Genomic DNA, 22,405 nt, shown 5'->3' with positions numbered 1-22,405 from the left:
TTGTTTTGTTTTTGGGCTCAGGGGTTACTCCTGACTACATTCAGAAATCACTCTTGGCAGGCTTGAGGGATGCTAGGGATCAAACTCGGGTCTATCCCAGATCAGCAGCATGCAAGGTAAACACCCTACCACTGTGCTAGCTCTCCAGTTCCAAGTCCCAGCTTTTTTTTTTTAATATGGAACGCTTCACGAATTTGCGTGTCATCCTTGAGCAGGGGCCATGCTAATCTTCTCTGTATCGTTCCAATTTTAGTATATGTGCTGCCGAAGCGAGCACAGCTTTTTTTTTTTTAACTTTATTTATTGATTCATTCATTGATTGATTTGTTTCTGGGTTATACCCAGTGGCGCTTAGGGGATGCTCCGGGCTCTGCACTCAGAAATGGCCCCTGGCAGGCTGGGGGACCTTACAGGATGCCGGGAATCGAATCAGGTTCCTGCCCGGTCGACCGCAGGCAAGGCAAACGCCCTACTGCTGTACTATCTCTCTGGTCTCTCCAGCTTTTCACCTTAAAAAAATTAGGAAAGGGGCCAGAGAGATACCATGAAGGTAAGGTGTTTGCCTTGCAATCAGAAGATCAGTGGTTCGAATCCTGCCATCCCATATGGTCCCCCGTGCCTGCCAGGAGCGATTTCTGAGCATAGAGCCGGGAATAACCTCTGAGCACTGCCGAGTGTGACCCAAAAACAAAAACAAAATAATTAGAAAACGAAGATAGAGATAGAGAGATACAGAAAAAGAAAAAGTCTGCCATAGAGGCAGGTGTTGAGAGGTGTGGAGGGAGGGAAACTGGGGATATTGGTGGTGGGAAATGTGTACTGGTGAAGGGATGACAAACTCAATCATGAACAATTTTGTAATTGTATCTCATGGTGATCCAATTGTAAAAATTATTAATTTTTTTTTGTTTGCTTTTGGGCCACACCCGGCGGTGCTCAGGGGTTACTCCTGGCTGTCTGCTCAGAAATAGCTCCTGGCAGGCACGGGGGACCATATGGGACACCGGGATTTGAACCAACCACCTTAGGTCCTGAATCTTCTGCTTGCAAGGCAAACACCGCTGTGCTATCTCTCCGGCCTCAAAAATTATTAATTTTTTTTGTGGTTTTTGGGTCACACCCGGCAGTGCTCAGGCTCAGAAATTGCTCCTGGCAGGCACGGGGGACCATATGGGACGCTGGAATTCAAACTGATGACCTCCTGCATGAAAGGCAAATGCCTTACCTCCATGCTATCTCTCCGGCCCCAAATTATTAATTTTTTAGAATAGTGGTAAATGGTACTCAGGGTTACCTGAGCTCTGAGCTCAGGTTGTGGACTCAAGTCCACTGAAGGTTGGAGACTTGGGCCTAGAAACTCTGGCATCCTATTGGAGGAAAAAGGATCTCAGGAACCTGTGCATTCCTGGGAAAAGGAGGGAGTTGGGCAGGCCCCGGATGCCAGAGCTATGACCCAGTGGTCTTCTCAGAAAAGAACAGGACTTTGGAGCGTGGGCCCTTTTATCTCCTGCCTTAGGCAGAGTTCTCAGCAGCAGGATAAAAATTGTTTATGTTTTGCCTAGGCGAAAGAGTCACAGCTAGTGAACCTTGGGTCCAAAATGCGAAAGTACACAAAGAGACAGGCGTCTTCCCAGCTTGCCTCCCTGATGTCTTCAAGCTATCTTTTCCATGAGAAGGGATACATTGAACACACACCTCTTTTATTGAGGCTAATCTGGTCCATAAGGGAATACAGAGAACCACCTCTCGGACCAGACTCCTAACATCTCACAATGTGGTCCTCCTCATATTGGGGGCATGTTCTAGTCAGCCACACACACACACACACACACACACACACACACACACACACACACACACACACACACACACACTGATGTTCAGGGAACTATGTGGTGTCAGACAGGGATCAAACCCTACAAGCAAAATATGTGCTGCAGCCCTTTGAGCTATCTTTCTGGCCCAAGATCCGTGGAAATAGTTTTGAAATCAGATTTCTTTTGGCATTCAGATAAACAAATAAGTGAAATAAGTGAATAGCTGTTTGATCAAAAGGTAATTCAGGGCATATTCCACACAGTAGGAAACCCCAGGCCTTGCCTCATAATCAAACATTGATAGTCCCTCTGCACACATATCTGATGAGTGGAATTAATCTCGACTAGAATCGGTCTTGTCAGCTTTGGCTTCTGAGTAAACTTGCGCCGATCTAATGAAAAACATTTGTCATGAGAACTTTGAGGGTATGAGAGCCTGCAGGGAATAACTATGTCCACAGAAGAGGCAGTTTCCAGGCCAATTGAGAGGATCCATTTCCAGCCGTGGTGTGGCTGCTCCGGAGACCATGCTCATCTGTGATTTTCATAGATTCTGCTAGAAGGTAAAGCATGCTTCTTCCTGGCAGAAGAGCCCCTACTGTCACTCCTGTCCATTAACTTCTGGCAATAATTCTGTTGTCTTCCTTCCTCTTGGCCCAAAGCTTGACTGAGGGGTTCTGGCCTAGGAAGCAGTGGAAGGGCAGCCTTCTGGGGTGACCCTAAGAAGCCTCCTTTCAGGCCTGAACCCCCCTTTCCCAACCTTGTCTTGGAGACGCTTGTGTCCCTGACAGTTCCTCCCACTTGCCACCACACTGAGCCCTTCCCTCTGGCCCACCCATTGTCAAGGGAATGGGGTAGTGGGGGCCTGGGCTTTGCCCCCTGACCCAGGAAGAAGAATCCAGGCCACCAGAAAGGTCCACAGGCTCTTTAATGATGTGATGGCTACTTCCTTTCCAAGACCCCATCTGATCAGGACCGCGGCTTCCAGGGGGGCTATGTAGGGGGCATGGGATGGGCAGAAGCCATGCAGTGACTGGGAAGGGGTGGGGAAGGTGTTACATTCTGTTTGGCATGTAAACATTCTCGGTGGCTTTTGGGCGGAGGGGCAGAGGATACCCTGCCCCACACCCATGCTCATCAGGGCTGGTCCTGAGGAGCAGCAAAGACTGAGCAAGCCAGGCCCCTGCAGAGAGCTGGGAAGTAGAGGGGTCCATATGCATGGGCACGGTCCCCTCTCCTGTACCTCTTCTTGCCCAGTGTGGCTGGGGAGGGAAGGAGGATGGGGACAGGCATGACACAGGCTATGGGACCCGGAAGTGCTAGAGAAGTGAAGCGAGGGAGAGGGTGTGACACTCATTGAGGGGACCAGGAGGGCCTGGAGGAGGGAGGGGCTGGGAGAAAAGGCTGCTGCTGGGGGCCAGGGCACTGGGATCCGTCCTGAGGAGGGAAGGGGTCAGCCCTCTAGTCTCCCCTCCCACTCATCATTCCCCCCTGTACCCCTCCTAGGTGACATTCAGTGAGGCAGAGACCTGGGCATCTCTGCTCAGCTCAGGTGCTGTGTGAATCTGAAGGAGGGCTGGGGTGGCAGGCCTGGGCTCTGTCCTGCCCAGCACAGCAGACTCAGCAGTGGTATTGGTCCTGGGCAGGGGTGAGGCTGGCAGGGGGCCTACATTCACGGTTCGGTTGGTGGTAAGGAACAAGCCCAGGACCTGGGGACTGGGGGCCAGGCTTTGGTCCCCACCTGGGATGAGCTGATTGTCATGCAGAGAAGCTCTGGGTGGGAGGGCATGGCCCGGCCTCCAGCCCCTCTGCCTGGCCCGAGGGCATCTTGTGGGATCCACAAGGAGGCTCTCTCTGAAGAGGTTTCCTGAGTGTTCTGGGAGCTTCTGCGCCAACTTGGGGTGCATCTCCAGGATCCCCACCCTGCAGTCTTCCCCTGGGCATGGGCTAGGAAGCAGCAGCCGAGGGCCCTGCTGACCAACTCTCCCCGACGGGCCCATTCCTGGAGACTGCTGGGCCTCACCCTCTCCCCTTGGATGTCTTGCCCTGCTATGTGACTCAGGGAAGAACAGAGGGGCCAGGCCGGGAACGGAACCTGTGGATCCCAAGAGGCCAGGATGCTGTTGGGCCCGGCTCCTGATGAAACCAGATGGGCACAACCTAGGGCACCCAGTGCAGCAGTGCGGGAGGGGGTGAGGTCAGGAGGGGAGGGACAGACAGCATCTAATCTGGAAGTTCCAAGGGGCCTTTCTACCTAGCGCTGGGGGCGAGCTCTCCCCCGGCCTCTTTTCTGCTCTTCAGCCCGTGGGGAGAGATGACGGCCTGATCCAGCCACAGTCCCCGGGACAGGGAGGGGACTCGACTAGCACCGCGTCCCTGAATCTCCAAAGGGCCAGTGCAGAGCAGAGAAGAGGCCAGGCAGCCATCTGCCTCCCCTGGTGGGGCCGGAATCGCATTCGGCAAGATTGAGGTTCCATGGCAAGAAGGGGCCCCCAAGTGCTGACTCAAGGAGGGACACCCCCTCCTTTGGAGCCCCCTCGGCTTGGGAAACACTTGCTGAGGAAGGCGGCCTGGGGGACCACCATGGAGGGGTGGAAAGCAACCCAGAGGTGGACGGGCACCTCCCCGAGAACCTCAGGCCCACTGCCTGCCTCCCGGTGGGGGTCGATGGCGCTGACTTTGCCCCCTCACCCCTGAGTAGGCCGACCACCTCCCCGCACCCGGCCAGGGGCTGGGGTCACTGCAGCTCCAGGAGGCCAGGGAGAGGCTGGCACCCCCCTTGGAGTCTGAGGCTGCCTTTCTGAAAAGGGGGCTTCGGCTGGGGGCGGGCGGGCGGGCGATGGAAAGGCGCCGCAGGAGGCGTAAGCGGAGGTCGGTTCCGTGGGGAGCAGGGCGAGCAGCAGAGGAAGCGCGGAGTCCTCCGTGCGTGGCTGCGCAGGCCTTCCCGGGGCGCGGGGCCAGGGCTGCTGCCCACCGGCCCCCGTCCGATGGCATCCTCACTGGCGCGCGTCCCGGGGGCGCAGGCGGGAAGCGGGGCCGAGGGCAGCGCCGCGTCGGGCGCGTAAGGCTGTGCGGGGAGCGGCTCCGGGGTGGCCGGCGGCGGGTGCGGGGAGCGCGCGTCATTATCTGGCCCCGGCGCGGCCCTCCGCGCCCCCGGCCCGGCCTTTGGCCGCTGCGCGCTGAGTCTGCAGTTTGCCTCTGGGTCCTGGCTTGGGGCCCCCCGCGGAGGCTGCGCCCGGCGCCCCCCGAGCCGAGGGCGCCCCGGGCCGGGCTGGGTGCGACGGGGAGGCGCTCTCCTTGCGACTCAGGGACTGGCTCCTCGGGGAGGCGCTGGCCGGGCGCGCGGCCGAGGCGGGGAGGCCGGGGCTGCGCGGGCCTGCGGGCCGGGAGCCGGTGGGGGCGCGCCCAGGCCCCGGGCCCCGGGCCAGGGGCTGCTTGGGCCGGAGGTCAGCAGCAGTGGCCGGCCCCGAGGGCTTCTGCGGCTGGAGCCTGCGGCCGAAGGAGGCGAGAGGAGAGAGAGCAGGGGGACAGAGGGACAGAGGGACAGACAGACAGACAGACAGACAGACAGACAGACAGACAGACAGACGTCGTGAGCATCTATCTCGCCAACAGGCACCGAGCGCTGCAGGAGGCAGGAGGCCCAGCTACGGGCCTGGCACCCCGTCCTCCAAGGCAGGGCTCTCTACTGCACTTTAAAATTCTCATGCATTGCTGCCTTCTACTCTGCAACCGACTTGAATTTATATGAAACCGGGGCGCTGGTCCTCCCAAAGACTTTGGGCGCTGGGCGCTCTGTCTCTGTCTCTCTTGCACACACGCGCGCGATCTGGTATTAGAAGTTGTGGGTATGGACTCCCACTGACACCTATCCCTTGCCCAGGTTTCGAATTCTTCAACATATCCTGGAACAACTCTCTGGAGCCCAGAGAAACAAAGTCAGAGAGAGACTTAGCTGGGAGGTGTGGAGGGCAGCTGAGGGGCCTTCCTGATCCCCCTGACCTGGGCTCTGGGGAAGCCCCTGAGTTCAGAGGCCTTCTCTAGTGCACATCTCTTTGCCCGCTCCCTTGCTGCCACCACCCCAGGCTGGCACGGTCTCTTACCTGCTGGTGATGGCTGTGTCGGATGCTGGGGTTCCCTGGGGTCGGTGGGGGAGCTGCTGGGGAGCTGCAGGCATGGACGCCCGGACACTGACCAGGCGGGGTATCCGGCTCCGGGGCAGCCGGCCGGTGGCGGTGGTGGCCCCGGCAGGCTCCGAGGCGGGTGTGTCCTCCTCGGAGCAGGTGCCCGACAGTGTCTCCGAAGGCCTCCGCCGCTCCTCGCTGGAGGAGGACGAAGCCCCAGAGGCCAGCCGCAGCAGCAGCAGCCGGCCCTGCCTCTTCTCCATCACCAGCCGTGCCAGGTCCTGGGGGGCCCGTGCCCTCTTGCCCCACCGCTCTTTGGCCGACAGTGAGCCCGAGGGCTCCGAGCCTGTGTCCTCCTCGGACAGCAGCACGGGGATGCGGCTCCGGGGCCGGGGCCCCACCCGGGCCTGGTGGTTAGGGGACGGAGGGCCCAGTCTCTCTTCGGGGCCTGGCTCCTGGCGGGGAGCCGGGGCAGGCCCGTCAGCCAGGACTGGGCCATTGGGCAGTGAGTCCTCGGCCACCTCTGTCGTGGGGTCTGCCAGGGGTCCTGGCGGGGTCTCCGTCATCTTGACCCCCTCCGGGCCTGAGGGGACAAGGCCGTTCTCTAGGGGTACGGGACCTCCCTCCTCTGCAGCCCCCCCATCAGAGGCTGCCTCGGGGCCCAGCTCTGCCCTGGCACTGAGCTCCTCGGGCCGAGACGCTTGTGCCCCAGAAGACATGACATTGAGGTGGCTTTTCTCCGCGATGTGCACGAAGGTCCTCTCGACTTTGGTGAAGGGCGACGAGGTGACGGCCACCACCCCTGCGCCAGCGGCCCCAGTGGCCGGCGGTGTCGGCGGGGGCTTCTGCTCGGACTTGAGGACCGACGACAGTGTGCCCGGCTCGGACACGTCCAGCTGGCTGCCCGTGGGCAGAGCCCGCTCATGCTGAGGCGTGAGGGCAGCCAGGGTGCCCAGGTCAGGGTCGGGGGCCAAGTCGGCAGTGACGGGCGACTTCTTCATGTCTCCAGGGGAGACGAGCACCAGCGTTTTGGACCCCTCCTCGGGCTCCAGGTCCCCGTCGGCCATGGAGGCCCGGCCCCTCGACTCCTTCTGGTCATCGGCCAGCAGTGTGGACGGGGCGCCTTCCTGGCTGCGGTCAGTGCTCCTCTCGCTCCCCTCGCTGCTGGAACCGCTGCGGGGCCCTAGCACCTCCTCCAGGGCCACAGCCTCCTCCTCTTCCTCTTCTTCCTCCTCCTCCTCTTCCTCTTCCTCTTCTTCCTCCTCTTCCTCCTCCTCTTCATCTTCTTCCTCCTCTTCCTCCTCTTCCTCTTCTTCCTCCTCTCCTGCCTCCTCCTCTTCCTCCTCCTCTTTCTCCTCCTTCCCATTGGCTTGAGGCTGCACAGGGGCTCGGGGGAGCTTGGGGGCAGAGAGCAGCATGTGTGAGAGGCCAGTCTTGCACCCTCTGTGGAGCAGCCGGGCACGCTCACGGTAGTCCGACAGATCTTTCTTGAAGTGCTGGTAGGGCAGGTTCAGGGGCACAGCTCGGGGGAGACCATTCACCTCAAACAGGGGTGACACCGACAACACCTGCAAAGGGTGCACACACAGGACCCACTGAGGTCACCCCACCCTTTGGTGCCCGCCAGCGGGAAGAATCCTCTGGGTGGGGAACCCCAGGCAGGCCTGGTAGAGAGCGAGCACTGTGGGAGACACCCTATCAGTCTGGTCTGTTTTGTTCATGGCGCTAGTGCTTGGAGCCAGCATGGATCCTGGCACTTTGGAGACACTTGTAAAATCTCTGGTGCCTAATGCCACCTGTGTCCTAGGTCCCCTGACGTTCCCAGTCCTGACACCACCCCTGTGGGTTGCATCCTGACCTCACTTGCCAAGTCCGGTGGCTGAGGAAATGACAGCTGTGGGACGTCAGGGCTTCATGCAGAAAGGCAGGTCCCTCCTAGAACCAGGGCTGAGAGCTGGCTCAGGGGACTGAGCACGTGATCTGAGTGTAGAGGCCTGGGCTCCATCCCTGGCACCACATGGTCCCCCAAGCAATGTCAAGAGCAACTTTCACTCAGAGCACTGCTGGATGGTACCCAAAAGTAAAAGAATGTGAGATGACACCCAGCTATTAATCCAAAACAAAGGCATTCCCCCTCTTCCTCTTTCCTTTAAATCTATCCCTTTGATATGTAAAAATACACCTGAAGGTACTTTTGTCTCTCACTTGACCTTCTCCCACCCTGGTGAATTTTGTACTAGGTTAATAAAGAAAGGTCAGTCTGGCTTGGTGTGGAGAGAGACCAATAGGAGAGAAGCAAACTGACTCCATGACTTTCTCCTGACTGGCTTGGTTTATTCATTCTTTGCTGTTACCCTTCTTCAGACCAGTTCATCCAAGGTTGGAAATAGAGCATGAAGGGTGATATCATGAGGGAATTTATTTTACAAAGAAGACTTTAAATCGGGGCCGGAGAGATAGCATGGAGGTAAGACGTTTGCCTTGCATGCAGAAGGACGGTGGTCCTAATCCCGGCATCCCATATGGTCCCCTGAGTCTGCCCAGAGCAATTTCTGAGTGTAGAGCCAGAAGTAACCCCTGAGCGATGCCGGGTATGACCCAAAACCCAGCTCGCCCCAAAAAAGAAGACTTTAAATCAGGGTGGAGGGGACAGAGTGCATGCATTAGACCCAGGTTGAACCCTGGCATCCCATATGGTGTTCTAAGCTTACCAGGAATGATTCCTGAGCAACACTGGCTATGCCTCCCCTGCCCCCAAAAATCTTAAAAAGGGGGGGGGGCAGAACAATTGCACAATGGGTAGGGCATTTGCCTTGCACATGGTCAATCTGGGTTCAGTCCCTGGCATCCATCCCATATGTGGTCCCCAGAGCCTGCCAGGAGTAATTTCTGAGCACAGAGCTAGGAGTAACCCCTGAGTACCTGTAAGATGAGACTAGCTAAAAACACTTACAGCCAGCTCAGGTTGGCTCTTTCCCCTGAATTTTATCTATCTCAGCCCCTCTCCCTGCTGCACAGAAACCCACAGTCCGTTCCTACAGGTCCTCACTTTGAAACTGATCTTTACTTTGGTACCAGAGCAACACCAAAATGGCCTCTCTCCTTTCTAGCAGTGCCTTCTGCTCCTCAGCTCCTATCGGCAGCTCCCTAAAAGCACTGTATTCCTCACTCTTCTGGGTCATTTCCTCTGTTTGTCAATACCTCCCTTCAAAACCCCCAGCCCCACCTCTATTTACACAGAAAGTCTCATTCTTTCTCAAGACCCAACTCAGGAAGTTTATTTTTCCGAAGCCTTCCTGTCCAGAGACTAGAGAAATAATACAGGAGTTAAAGCACTTGCCTCTCATGTGGCTGATTCTAAATCAAATCCACTGAACACAGAACTAGGAGTAAGCCTGAATACTGCTGGGGCGACACCTCCCCAAAAGAAAATAAAACAAAATAAAACAAGCCTTTCTCTCTACCCCCCAGTCAAATTCTTTCCTCTACTTGTTTCCAAAATTCATCATTACAGACAGAGCAATAGTACAGCAGGCAGTGAGCTTGACTTGCAAGCCAGGCCAACATGGGTTTGATCCCTGGCATCCCTTATGGTTACCCCAAGCCTACCAGGAGTGATTCTTGAGTGCAAAGCCAGGAGTAACCTCTGAGCATTGCTAGTTTTTTTTTTTTTAAGCAAAATAGGGGCTAGAGCAGTGGCACAAGTGGTAGGGCGTTTGCCTTGCATGTGCTAACCCAGGATGGACCATGGTTTAATCCCCTGGGAGTCCCATATGGTCCCCCAAGCCAGGAGTGATTTCTGAATGCATAGCCAGGAGTAACCCCTGAGCGTCACCAGGTGTGGCCCAAAAATCAAAAAAAAAAAAAGAAGAAGAAGAAGAAGAAGAAGAAGAAGAAGAAGAAGAAGAAGAAGAAGAAGAAGAAGAAGAAGAAGAAGAAGAAGAAGAAGAAGAAGAAAAGGCAAAATAAAACATGGGGTTGGAGCGATTGCACAGTGGGAGGGCGCTTGCCTTGCATGTGGCTGACCCAGGATGGACCTGGATTTGATCCCCAGCGTCCCATCCATATGGTCCCCCAAGCCAAGAGCGGTTTCTGAGCTCATAGCCAGGAGTAACCACTGAGCGTTACCAGGTGTGGCCCAAAAACAAAAACAAAACAAAACAAAACAAAACAAAAAGGCATAATAAAACAAAACAAATTTACAGAACCTTCCTGCCTCCCTTCCACATGCTTGCGTTGACATGATTCTCCTAATCAACATGGAACCTAGAGTCTCTCTTCAAACTCTCCATTCACTGGCTCACTCATTTACTCATTAATTCACTCACTTGAGCACTCATTCATTAATTCCCTTGCTCACTCACTCATTCATTCATTCATTCATTCAAAGTCCTTCAATATTAAGTGTTCTGGATCCAGCTGTAGGAACTACCAAAGGCCTTTCATCCAGCTCCACCCTTTTCATATTCAGGCAGGAAGCATTCTATGACTGTCCCCTCATCCTTCACTTAATAAGCATTGGGAAAAGCCTCAGCTCCCCCATTTATTTGGGGGCCACATATGGGATGCCAGGGTCAGCTGCATGCAAGATAAGCGGCCTCCCCAATGTACTTTCTCTCAGCCCCTCAGCATCTGATCTTGAGATGCCATGTGCCCTTGGCCAGGCCCAACGACCACAGTCGAGGACGGAGATGGCCTGGGAACAGAGAGTGCCAAGAGGTCCTGTGTGAGTGGGAACCATGGCAGGTGAGAGCACTGATAGCCAGGACAGACACATGGTCCTAGAGCCTTGAGTACATGGTACCTGTCTAGCTCAGCACTGCCCACCCAGCCATGCTGTCCTGGAAGAGCCTGGACCTCCATTTTCCCTTTTCTTCTCTGCTACTCTGGGCTCTCTCTGTCTTGTGCTTAGCTCCTGGATCTTCTGGGAAAGGTCCAATCCAGAGCTCCCCACCATATACCCCCATAGTGGATCAGAGTGGAACCCTTCCTCCTGCTTTCCTTCTTGTGACCAGGAGAGAGAATGATCGTCAGAGAGAATCCTCAGCCCAGACAAACCAGGCAGAAACCAGTGATGCACGCCCTCCCCCACAACTTTATTGCCATCCTGGTCTCCACCCTCTCTTTGGGGCAGAGCCAGGAATCAGAATCTGGTCAGCTTTGATTAACTGCCAAACCAGCTGGTTCAGGTCACCTGCTTTTCTTTTTATTCTTTCTTTTTTAGTTTTGAGGACATACTCAGACATACTCAGGGGTTACTCCTGGCTCTGTGCTCAGGAATCCGGGCTTAGGGGAACATATGGGATGCTGGGGATGGAACCCAGCTGCATACAAGGCAAGTGCCCTATCCTCTGTGCTATCTCTCTGGCCCCTCACTTGCTTTCTGTTTCCCTCCCCAACTCTCTACAGAGGACACCCCATGCCTCCCTCTGTTCTGAGCCCCCTGATGCCCCCTTCTGTCTGTATGGCCTTAGCTCCTGGTTTGGGTTTGTTTTTGTTTCATTTTGGGGCCATGCCCATTGGTATTCAGGGTTTACTCCTGATTCTGCATTCAGGAATCACTCCTGGAGGGTTGGGGGAGAGTATTGGGGTACCAGGGATGGAACCCAGCTCTGTTGTATGCAAGACAAATGCCCTACCTGCTGTGCTATTATTGCTTTGGCTCAGTGCTTGGGCTTCTTCATGCTGCCATGGTGTGCCCGACCCGAGGTTCAGGATCCATACTAGAGGGGACACCAGGCCTGCTACAGCCCCCAAAGAAAGCAAGGGGAGTTGGGTTTTAGGGAGATTCCCTGTCAGCTTCCTCTCCAGGACAGTGAACCTTTGTGCTTATTGAGGGCCCTCAGCTCAGCCCTTTTAAGTCTGCTTTATTTGTTTTGGAGGCTATACTTGGTGTTGCTCAGGGCTTACTCCTGGCTTTGTACTGAGGACTGGCTCTGCCTCTCCTGGAGGGGCTTAGTGGGCAAAATGGGGTACTGCGGAATCAAACCCAGTTCAGTTGCGTGCAAGGCAAATGTCATTCCTGCTCTACTATGGCTCCACTCGGGGGTACTTTTGAAAAAGCTAGATCCTTAGGGCCAGAGAAAATGTGCAAAAGGCTGTAGTACATGCCTGGCATATGTAAGGTCCTGGGTTTGATCCCCAACATCCTGCCCCTGTCCCAAACTGCCAGTTGTGGCCTTGGTGGCCCCTCCATCCAGGCCATTGGTCCAAGCATCAGCACTTCAGGGTCTTACATTGAAACACCAACTAGGTGGGGCTCCTGAGCACTGCTTGGGAGACACTCCAAAGAGCCCCCAAAAAGAGAATATCAAAAAGATTGGACTGGAGAGACAGGATAGGGGTAGTGAACTTGCCTTGCACATGACTGACCCCGGTTAGATCAACTGTACCCTATTTGGTCTCCAACACCACCACCTTGAATTCTGCCTTCAGATTCTTAAGTCAGAAATGAAGCCCAGAAACAGTAGCACAGTGGGTAGGATATTTGCCTGGGTTCAATCTCTGACATCCCATTTGGTCCCCCAAAACAACCAGGAGTGCAGAACAAGGAGTAACCCCTGAGTGCCACTGGGTGTGACACAAACCACCACCCATTCTCATTCCAAAAAAAAAGAAAATAAATAGATTTTAAAGCTCCTGAAGATTTTGGCAAAATACAAAGGTGGTCAGGGGTGAACCTGGAGAAACAGCGGGCAAGCTTGGAGCTGAGATTGAGCCAGTGGGGGATCTGGCCTGTATACCTTCTGGGTCCACCCCCTAATGTCCACTTCAGGAGAGACAGAGAGAAGGTAGGAGGGAGGGCCAGACCTCGCCCAGTCCCCAAAACCATGTGTGACATTAACTCTGACCTCCAGCCCCCCAGCCCCACACAGGGGTCAGAGAACATCCAGAGAACATCCCTTGCACTGGCACCTGGCCAAGTCCACATACAGGCAGAGGCCCACAGTCTAAAGGTCAAAGGATGGCTGCTGAGTGACAGAGATGAGGCCCAGAAACCCTGTACTTTCCACCTCCTCCCTTCTCCCCTTTTCCTGCTCACCCTCCAGGGTGTCCCTGGAAGTGATGAGGGGTAGCTGAGACCTGACAAGGAGAAGGAACTTTAGAAATCCCACCTCACTGCTCCTTGGGTCTCCACACCCAACCCCTCGCCCAAGCCGGCACTTTGCCCTTGGGGAACCCCACTCAGGAGGAGAAGGACCCTAGTTTGCTCCTGCCACACCCATCTGTGCAGATGTTTCTAAATCTTTGTCCCTATGCATGTGTGTGTGTGTGTGTGTGTGTGTGTGTGTATGAGTGTGTGTGGATGTCTGTATGGGAGTCTATGTTAGTGTATGTGAGGGAGTCCGTTAGTGTAGCTGTAACTATAGATGCATTTACAGTGTGGGAATAAATTGTCTTCTGGTTTCTGTTTGCTTTGTTTTGGGGCCACACACAGTGCTCAGGATGTAACTCCTGGCTTTGCACTCAGGGCTCACTCCTGATGGGCCAGGGGGACCATATGGGATGTTGGGGATCAAACTGGGATATGCAGTGCAAGGCAAGCACCTAATCTGCTATGCAATCTCTCTGGCCAGTCTTCTACCCTCATTCCCACTCTGGGATAAGGACTGGTGAGAAACCCTTCCCCTTCTCCCCACTTTTCACCTTCTAGCGCCCACCATGACAGCCCAGTCCATACCCTCACTGATTACCTGACATCAGCCCCGTCACCTCCAGAGACCCAAGCTCAGTCTCCCTCCTCCCCGAAACACACATGCTTGGCTTCAACATTCTGATGCTTAGAGACAGAGTCAGCCCAGACCCCCTTGCCCCGTCCACACTTCTCCCTCCTCCCTCAAGGCCTGCATTAGCTGGCAACTTGGATCCAGGCCCCAGAGACTAGAGTCCACCCCTCAGGCCAGTTCGGGGTGAAGCCAGGCAAGAGTGCTCAAGTCCACACACACCCAAACCTCCTGGGGTCTCTCCCCACTGCTCCCCATTGGCCCGCAGCCCTGCCAGGAGGAGGTGCAGCAGGTTCCATTGACCTGGAACTCTCTGCCACCCCCATTTCCCAAAGCCTGAATCAGCAGCAGCGTGAGAGCTGGGCACTCTGCCCAGCCGGGCCTCGGGGGAGTCGGGGTGTGCTGTGGAGGTGGGCCGGGGTGAGGAAGGGCGAAAGGAAAGAAAGCAGGCCGAGGCAGGCACGGGTTCCTGGAAGGCGTCTTTAATCAGGATTTGGTAGTACACAAGCTCTCCGGATTGTCTGCATGAACATACAGGGACTTAAGAAGGCACAAGATCCCTCGCACAGCGACGCGAGACGGCGGGGCGCTCCTCCCCGGCCCCCCGCGTGTGTGTGTCCGTGTCCCACCCCCGCGTGTGCGTGTCGGTTTCAAGTGTTGGATTTGTACAGTACTCGCTGTCTAGGGGGGCTCCGTGCATGCTTTTCCACCCAGACCCGGCGCCTCCCAGCCCCAACGCCGCTATGTACATTGAGGACGCACCCCGGAGAGAGAAAGGAAAAGGGGAAAAAAGAAAGGCGTCCCATCGTGGTGTATGTGTGTGTGTGTGTGTGTGTGTGTGTGTGTGTGTGTGTGTGTGTGTGTGTGTGCGTGTGGGCACGCGAGTGTGGTTCTGAGTTTTTCGTGCATGCTTACGGCTGGCCGGCTCAGGGATAGTGCAAGCTTATAATACAGTATTATTGCAGTACAAAAAACAGGGGGGTGGTTGGTGGCTATGATAAGAGGGGAAGCTTGGGAATAAACCAGCTGGGATTTGGGACCCCCAGGAGAGTCCTCTGGCCAAATCCCCTTCCCATCCCTGGCCAGGAAGCATCTGTCCAGCTAGGAAGGGGTGGGGGTCCTGGGGTCTGGTGTCGGAGCCCCCTTCATTCATTCACTGGTCCCACCTCTCAGGAGGCAGGTCCAAGCCCCCCTCCTCTTTCAATACTGTCAGTACCAAGGGCCCCCCTCCCATCCCCACGGAAGCCCCCCAAGGGAAGGAAGGGTGGACGGAGCAAGTGCAAAGGAAGCAGATGTTGGTCCCTGAGTTTTATTTTTCGGGGGTGGGGAGGGAGAAGAAAGAGCTGGAGGTTGGGGGGCATGTTAAGGAATTCCCCAGGGCCCTCAGGGGTGCAGTGGAGGAGGGTGGTCGGGATATGGACTCTGGGGCCTGGGCCAAAAGGTGTTTTTTTTGGGTAGCTCTGAGACAGGAGACTCAGAGCTCAGCTCCCCTTCAGAAGATTCTGGGCTCTTTGGCTTCCAAGTGCAAGGCCAATTGTTGGGAGTGGGGAGGGGAAAGGTGGGTGATGGACTGGAACTTGAGCAGCCCTGAGGGCGGCGAGGTAACAGGAGTGGGGGGCAGGAAACTGACCAGCTACCCCCTCCCAGCCCTTCATCAGCACCCCGGGGCCTGGAAGAGCAAGGGGCTGGCAGGTGAGCCCCCCACTCCCATTCCGCCCTGGCCCAGGGGTGGGAAAGAGAGGGTACTGGGGACGCAGCAGGCAGGCGGGAGCACAGGGCGGGCGAGCACCCCCAGACCCTCACGTTAGCAGCAGGCAAGGGGTGGCACGGGGCGCTACCCTGGTCACGCATAGCAGCTAGTTACAGAGACAGAACGGTACATTCGAGGTGCGCTGGCCACCCGTGCGGGGTTGGGGGTACAGTCGAGTGAAAAGTGGGGTCTGAGACCCAGATACAGTTAGAGATCTGCCAGAGGTACCCCGAAACGCGGTCTTGGTCTCGCCCGCGCCGGGTGGGTACTAGTGGACTGGCCGAGAAGAGCGGGAGGTGCAGGCGCAGCCTAGGAGTGTGGGGGGCTGCGGATGGGGGTTAGACGTGGCAAGTGCACCCCGCCCGCCCCTCCACTGTGCGGGGACGGTGGGTAGTGGGGGCCGACGGACCCTGGAAGGAGGTCACGGAAGGGCCTCGTAGTCCTTGGGCTTTTGTGCCGGCCTCCTGTCTCCGGGTTCCCAGCTCTGCTGGTGGAGACTGGGGGTCAGGCTCAGGGGCACCCAGGGAAGCCCGTTGGGTGATGTGGGGACCCCTGGGCTATGGGTCCTCAGGTGAGGGGCCTCTCTCCCTTAGGGAGAAGGATGCTTTAAAATTTTCAAAATTCTACCAGTCCCAGGGACACAGGGCCCCAGTAGGAATGAAGTAAATTTTGGGGACACGCCCCCCAAAGTAAGGAGAGAGCTTTCCCGTTACCCCTATTTTCCAAAAATAACCCTAGGGTTGATCTGGGCCCTTTGGGTGGGAGTCTCTGGCATCTGGGGTAGAGTGGGGTGTTCAAGCCCTCCTAGGAAATGGGAGGAAGGGGATCCTCTATGCTTATGTCCCAGGCACCCCTACCAGCCCAGAGCAGCCAGAGTATTAACAGATTCTTGGGGCTCCCACACTCCCCTGAGCACGGTCCCCTCCCTGCCACCCCACAAAGCTGTAACTGCACTTTACCTGCCCAGCCCCACCTCACAGAGGCCTGCTCCAACCTCACCTCACCTTGTACCTCACTGCTGGATTGAAGAGCAGCCCTCTCCCCAAGGAAACTGGGACCTCAGCAGGGAAGAAGAGAGGAAGGGAAAAGAGAGGGCGCTGAGGCCCTCCAGAGAGGAGCCTGGCTTTGTACACTCTCCTTGGTTAGGGGAGCAGCGTGGCTCAGAGGTGCTACAGCCCCCAACCAGCTCCCACCCTGCGCTGAGCAGGGCCCTGCTGCTGGATGTGCGAGGGGAGATGTCTGGGTTCGGGGTGTTCGTGACTCTGGGGTGAGTATTGGGTGGTTATTGCTATGACCCAGCTGCCTTGAGTGGGTTTGGGGGCTGTGCAATATCTCGGGGTTCAGAGTGTCTGGCACGGGTCCTACAGAGCAAACACTGAGCCTCCAGGGAAGGCCCCACTCACCCACACTCACACCATGTGCACACACCCACAGTCCCTGTCCCAGTGCTCCCGCTGCCTCCTCCCACTTGCCTGGTTCCTGCAGAAACAACCCCCTGGGAGGTGGGCCATGAGGTCCTTGGGACTCACAAAGGTGACACATTCTGATCGCCACCTAAAAAGCTGGTTTTGTTGGGATTCACACTGCAATTTTTTTCTTTTAAAAGTTTTTTAAAAAATAAATAGAGAGCCCATTCTTGTTTGGTTTTGGTGATTTGGGGTGGGGAGGCTCAGGGGTTACTCCTGGCTCTGCACTCAGGAATTATTCCTGGCGTGCGCTGGAGACCATATGGGATGCTTGGGATCAAACCTGGGTCGGCTGCAAGCAAGGCAAACACCCTACATGCTGTTCTATTGATCTGGCCCCTCAATGTTTTTCTTTCATGGGGGTTTGGTTTTTGGGCCACACTCCCAGCACTCAGGGGACCTGAGCCTGAGCTCTGGCAGACTCTAGGGACCATATGTGATGTCGGGTCAATTCCATGCAAGATAAATGACTCATCCGCTATGCTAACACTCCAGCCCCAATCATTTTCTTTAAATGGGAATTTCATATCAAAATTAAAGTGGCAAGAATTGGCTGAGGACAGTGTGAGGGAAGGTCCCTCAGCCCATCTACTCCCCACTACTTGGTTCTTAGAGATGTGAGTTGGTGACATCCCTCAAACTGGTCAGGGCTCGCCAAAGGCCACTCTCTGTCCTGAGAGCCGCATTGAAGACCTCCCACTCAGGACCACTAAAGCCAAGAGCCTGGAAATTCACCTTCTCCCTTCTTCCTCTGCCCACTGAATTTTCTGAGCTGCTGGGGAGTGGGGGGCGATGTGGGATTGGAAGGCTGGAGAAACTCTCCAGAAGAGCCCCAGTAGGCTCCGAGTCCAGCAGGGGATCTGGTCATAGAGAGTGCCCTTCTTTCTAGAGGGAGTGAAGGGGGCAAACAAAGACCAGGACTAGACCTGACCATGGAGGAAAATGCTCAGAAAATGCTATCACAGGCCATGCCTGGGTTCCAAGTCTAGCAACTTCAAGAAGTAAAAAAAACAAAACAAAAAACTCTCCAGCATGTCCTCTGTCTCCCGGAATTGGTGAGGAAACCCGATATTTCTTGTACATTCAGTATTATGATGGTTAAGGGCAGGCAAGGATGAAAATCAGTTCACCAAGGAAGTGCTGACTTCACTGTCTGTGCCTGGGAAGGGCCGGGGCTGGGATCAATATAAAAAAATCTATAAAGAGGAGCCTGCCGCACGCCTCAAGTACAAAAACACCATTTCTAAGTCCCACACAGAGCCGACCTCGTCTCAAAACTGACCTCGAGGCCACTGTCCTTTTCCCCAAGCAGAGCTTTGTTTCTGGAAACAGCCTGGCCTCCTCCTTGGGAAACCAGGGTGGAAGAGGGAGCCTCTTTGGCTTGGCACCTGAGCCCCAACCAAAGACTTATTGGGGCGCCACACAGGGGGCTGCAAAGGGCCTGAGGTGCTCCTCAGAGCCAGGGCAGCCCTATGATGATCCTATGATGATCGCCTCTTGGTAGTACAGACTTTACAGAGCATCCCTTTTCTCTGTGGAGGGCAGGCCGAAAGATATCCTGAAGGACAGAATGTTCTGGATCGTGGTCTCTTTAATGTATACCATTCCTTGCAGACTGCAGTTGTGTGTGTGTGTGTGTGTGTGTGTGTGTGTGTGTGTGTGTGTGTGTGTGTGTAAATCCTGCCACCTTCAAAAGGTGGCCTGCTAGTTGTTCCTGCCCTAAGCTCTGGAACTACATATTTAATACTAAAGTGGATTTGAAGCTAGTGCCACCTGCTTTGAAAAGTCACAAGGCACTTGGGGATCTTTGAATACCTCAGAGTTCCTCCGGTCAATTTGTGGGGTGCTGTGCTCGGGATCAGGGAGTGGAACCCTCTGGAAGAAGATGCCAGACCACAGAGTGCTTGCTTTCAGCTAGGCCGAGGGTCAAGCCCTACCCCAATGGGAGAGTCTGGGGACAGACTCCCTTTCTCTTCACCCCTGCCATTATCTGGGGGACAGAGCGGGAGGAGAGGGCCAGAGGGCAGAGGCAGGAGGTAAGGGCAGTGCCAGAAGGGGGTTCCGGTTCATCCCACCCCTTCACCTTTGTGCTTTGTTTTTCCATCCAGTCTTAAAGAACCTACTCTGGCCCCTCTGCTACTTCTTGCTGACGTGGGTCTCAGAGGACCCCAAGAAGCCTGAAGGCAGCAGAGAGTAGCGGGTGGGGTAGTGTCTACACCTAAGTTTGCCTCTCACTGCTCAGGGGCAGGTGCTCTGGGTCCAGACAGCCCCCATCAGAGCTGGAGGGGGCTGAGGCGGGCGGCAGGCGAGCATGTGCCCCAATCACCGCAAAAGCACAACCAGATTTGGGAGAAGGGAGTGCAGGGAGGCCACTCCTGGGCACTGCCCACTAGCCTCCAGCCACGTACAGCCAGGAGGGAAAGGAGCGAGTTAAGGGGAGTCAGGGGGAGCAGGGAGGGAGGGACGCAGCACCTTCCACACCCCTCAGCTACAGCAGCCACACACGCCAGTGCACACATGTCAGTGCCCCCAGGAACCTGGAGATGCATGATCCGACCCACATCCATGACACACTATCACACAAGGCTCCTCCATAGCCAACCATAGTGCTCCCTGGTTTCCACACACACTCATAAGCACACATGTGACACACGTGGACACATACAGGTGCACACGGACACACAGAGGCACACATGAAAATGCACACACGGTCAGAGTCCTGCCATGGGCCCTACCCTGCCGTGCCTCAGGCCTCCGCCCTCCCGCACGCAGACACTGCCCTTCCTGCCGCCCTCCCCATAGGACCACCGTGCAGGGAGAGAGAGAGGGCATGAGATGCTGGCTGACCGGGTGAGGTGCCCTGCTGTGACAGGTGGGGGCGAGCCCTGGGCAGAGACACCTGCCTCACCCTGCTCCCACCTGAGGGACCCTGTGCTCTGACTTCACCATGGCCCTTACAGGTGGAAGAAAGGAAGGAAGGAAGGAAGGAAGGAAGGAAGGAAGGAAGGAAGGAAGGAAGGAAGGAAGGAAGGAAGGAAGGAAGGAAGGAAGGAAGGAAGGAAGGAAGGAAGGAAGGTTGGATGGATGGATGGATGAATGGATGAACGGATGGACAGATGGACAGATGGACGGATGGACAGATGGGGGCTCACTGAGCACCTACAGGAAGGAGTCGACCCTGTGAGAGGACCTTCGGGGGCTGCTCTGAGCTCGCTGGGCCTCCTCGCTCTGGGCTGCACCCCATATCCCAGGCTCCAAGGCCACCTGCGGGTGAACTCTGCCCTCTGCCTGCCGCAGCAGACAAGCGGACAAGGCCCACTGCCTGCTGAAGCCCAACCCCGGCTGGCCAGCACCCCGCAGCCTCAGATGCAGGGCCCATTCCCTTCGGCCAAAGGATGACGGATTAAGCCGGATTAACCCTCCGCGAGTGGCTTGCCCATACCATCATCCCACCGCCTGCCTCTCTCCTGGCCTCGGCCGCAGTCTCCCTGCACCCTGGGCCGTGGGGCCTGGCCGGGCCTGGCCGTTACAGTACCGGGGCGCTGCTGGGGGATATTGCGTGGCGGGGCAGGGGCAGGGGGCGATTATTGCGTCCCACCTAGGTCTTGTGGGTGAAGCGGGCCCACACCTGCTGCAGCTGGGACCGCGAGATGCGGAGCACCGAGGGCACAAGTCTGTGGTTCCCGGCTGCCAGGGGTGCGTGGCGCCTGTGGGGGGCCCGCACGGGACTGCTCTCGGCCGAGCGGCTGCGCTGAATGAGGGAACCACCGGAGGAGCCCGAGGAGCCGCCGCCGCCGGGGTGCGGGTAATGCTCGGTCTCCAGCGTGGAGGAGGAGAACACGGAGGACGCCAGTCGTCGCAGGGGGCTGTACCGCGGGAGGGAGTGCCCCGAGAGTCTGTCCTCCTCCGACTGAAAGAGACCAAGAGAGTGGAGGGAAAAGAGGCGTCAGGTACAGACTCGACAGCTCCTTCTCGGGGGCCACCCACCGCTCACAGCTCCCCGGACAACGGTGGCCAGGGTCGGGCAGGGTGGAGGACGGAAGGGTGTGGGCAGCCTGGCTTTGGGCCATCGACACCCTTGCCCCTTGCACCCTCTCCTCCTCTTCCTCCTCCTCCTGCTCCTCTTCCTCCCTGCCATGGAGGCTGGGGTCTCCCTGGAGACCTTGACCACTGACCTCCTCTGGGAGGCCTTCCCGGCTCAACCCATCCCAGCTGGGGAATCTCTCAGGGCAGGGGACTTTTCACCCTTAGGATGATGTCTGCTATGGAGTATTGCCTGTAATGGGCTTGCAGCGGGAGCAGGGGTGAGGGATGAGGGACCGGATCTGCTCCATGCTCCTCCTGAGGTCTCCTCAGCCCTGCTGCTGCATGCATGCATCCCTCTGTCCCACCCCCCAGAGCCGGTGCCAGTCCAGTGCCACCCAAAGGGCAGGCGGTGAAGTGCCACTACCCATGCTAGAACCCCGCCTCCTTCCTCCCCTCCTTCTATGCCATATTCCAGGTAGCATCAAGGGAGTCACTTTATACGTCACATCTTTATAGCTCAGCAAGTCACTGAGCTTCTTCCCATTTGCAAAATGGGGGTCCCACGGGGGTAGTAACAAAGATGGAATCCTCCTCCTGCAGACCAAAGTGGACCTGAGCCTGCCCTGCCCACCTCACAGATGCCACAGGGCCTCAGTCCAGGGAGGATGAAGAGCTGGGCACAGGACAAAGGGGAGGGGTGTGGGTGGGCTCCAGGATTCTTCCTCCCTTCCCTTCCCTGTCCTCTACAAGCTGGTTCATCTTGGGCTGGCAGAGGCTGTGGCCCCTTGCTGCCAGCTGCAGGAGAGGTACCTGTGGTGCCCGGGAGGGAGGGAGAAGGCAAAGTGGATATGAATAGAGGGGTGCCGGCAAAGGGTCTGAGGGGTCTGGCTCCTTTTGGAACGAGGGGGTCTCCACAGTGGGAGATTGAGATGTCAACAGGGACCCCTGAGGTCTGGGGGGTCCGTGGAGGTAGAAAGGGCTCTATACAACTGGCCGTGCACCCCCAGCCTCTGCCTGCCACCATATTCAGAAGCAGAGGACAAGTGTCAGTGAGCCTAGCCTAGCCTAGACACTCCCCCTGCCTTGACTGAGCACCCCCCCCCCAGAGGGCAGGGTGTGTGTGTGGAGCCCCTCAGCACCGCTGCCCCTAGTCCCTTGCACGTGGCAGGAAGTGTTGGTGCCGCTGCCCAGCCCAAATGTCCTCCAAGCACCCCTTCATTTATCAGTCAGACAGGCTGGCTGCAAGAAAGCAAACACCCCTCCCCACAATCACACACTAGCCGCGCCTCCAGCCGCCCACTGTCAGCCCCCACCACCGGCCCCCACCGCCAGCAGCACTTCTAAGGGACAGCAAGAGGCGGCAGGACAGTCCAGTCAGTCCCGAACGTTCAAACCCCCTCTCAGATGTTCCAGAACAGAGCCTGGCTCCACCCACGCTCCTTTCTCGCTTGGGGCGGGGGGCAGGGGAGACACAACTACCCGAGGAAGTGGTACAAAT

General features: G+C 56.6%; 1 protein-coding gene and 1 non-coding gene across 3 annotated transcripts in view; both read right to left on the bottom strand.

The window, feature by feature from the left end:
- Positions 1–170: 170 nt before the first annotated feature.
- Positions 171–277, bottom strand: LOC125996665 (U6 spliceosomal RNA). The gene has a single exon (XR_007491346.1). It is a non-coding gene; the product is annotated as a U6 spliceosomal RNA (small nuclear RNA).
- A 4,651-nt stretch (positions 278–4,928) lies between these two features.
- The window catches only part of TTBK1 (tau tubulin kinase 1), a 41,839-nt gene continuing 24,362 nt past the window's right edge, over positions 4,929–22,405 (bottom strand). For both annotated transcript variants that reach the window (XM_049765479.1, XM_049765480.1), the window contains exons 14-15: positions 5,921–7,509; positions 4,929–5,306 (exon numbers count right to left, since the gene is read on the bottom strand). In XM_049765479.1, coding sequence (XP_049621436.1) covers positions 4,940–5,306; positions 5,921–7,509 — 1,956 coding nt within the window. In that variant the 3' untranslated portion in view covers positions 4,929–4,939. The remainder of the gene's footprint in view (positions 5,307–5,920; positions 7,510–22,405) is intronic.

The sequence above is a fragment of the Suncus etruscus genome, chromosome 18 (assembly GCF_024139225.1).
Source record: "Suncus etruscus isolate mSunEtr1 chromosome 18, mSunEtr1.pri.cur, whole genome shotgun sequence".
In the NCBI taxonomy this organism is placed as follows: domain Eukaryota; kingdom Metazoa; phylum Chordata; class Mammalia; order Eulipotyphla; family Soricidae; genus Suncus; species Suncus etruscus.
Note: the sequence above shows the minus strand (reverse complement) of the source record. Positions and strands in the feature narration are given on the sequence as shown.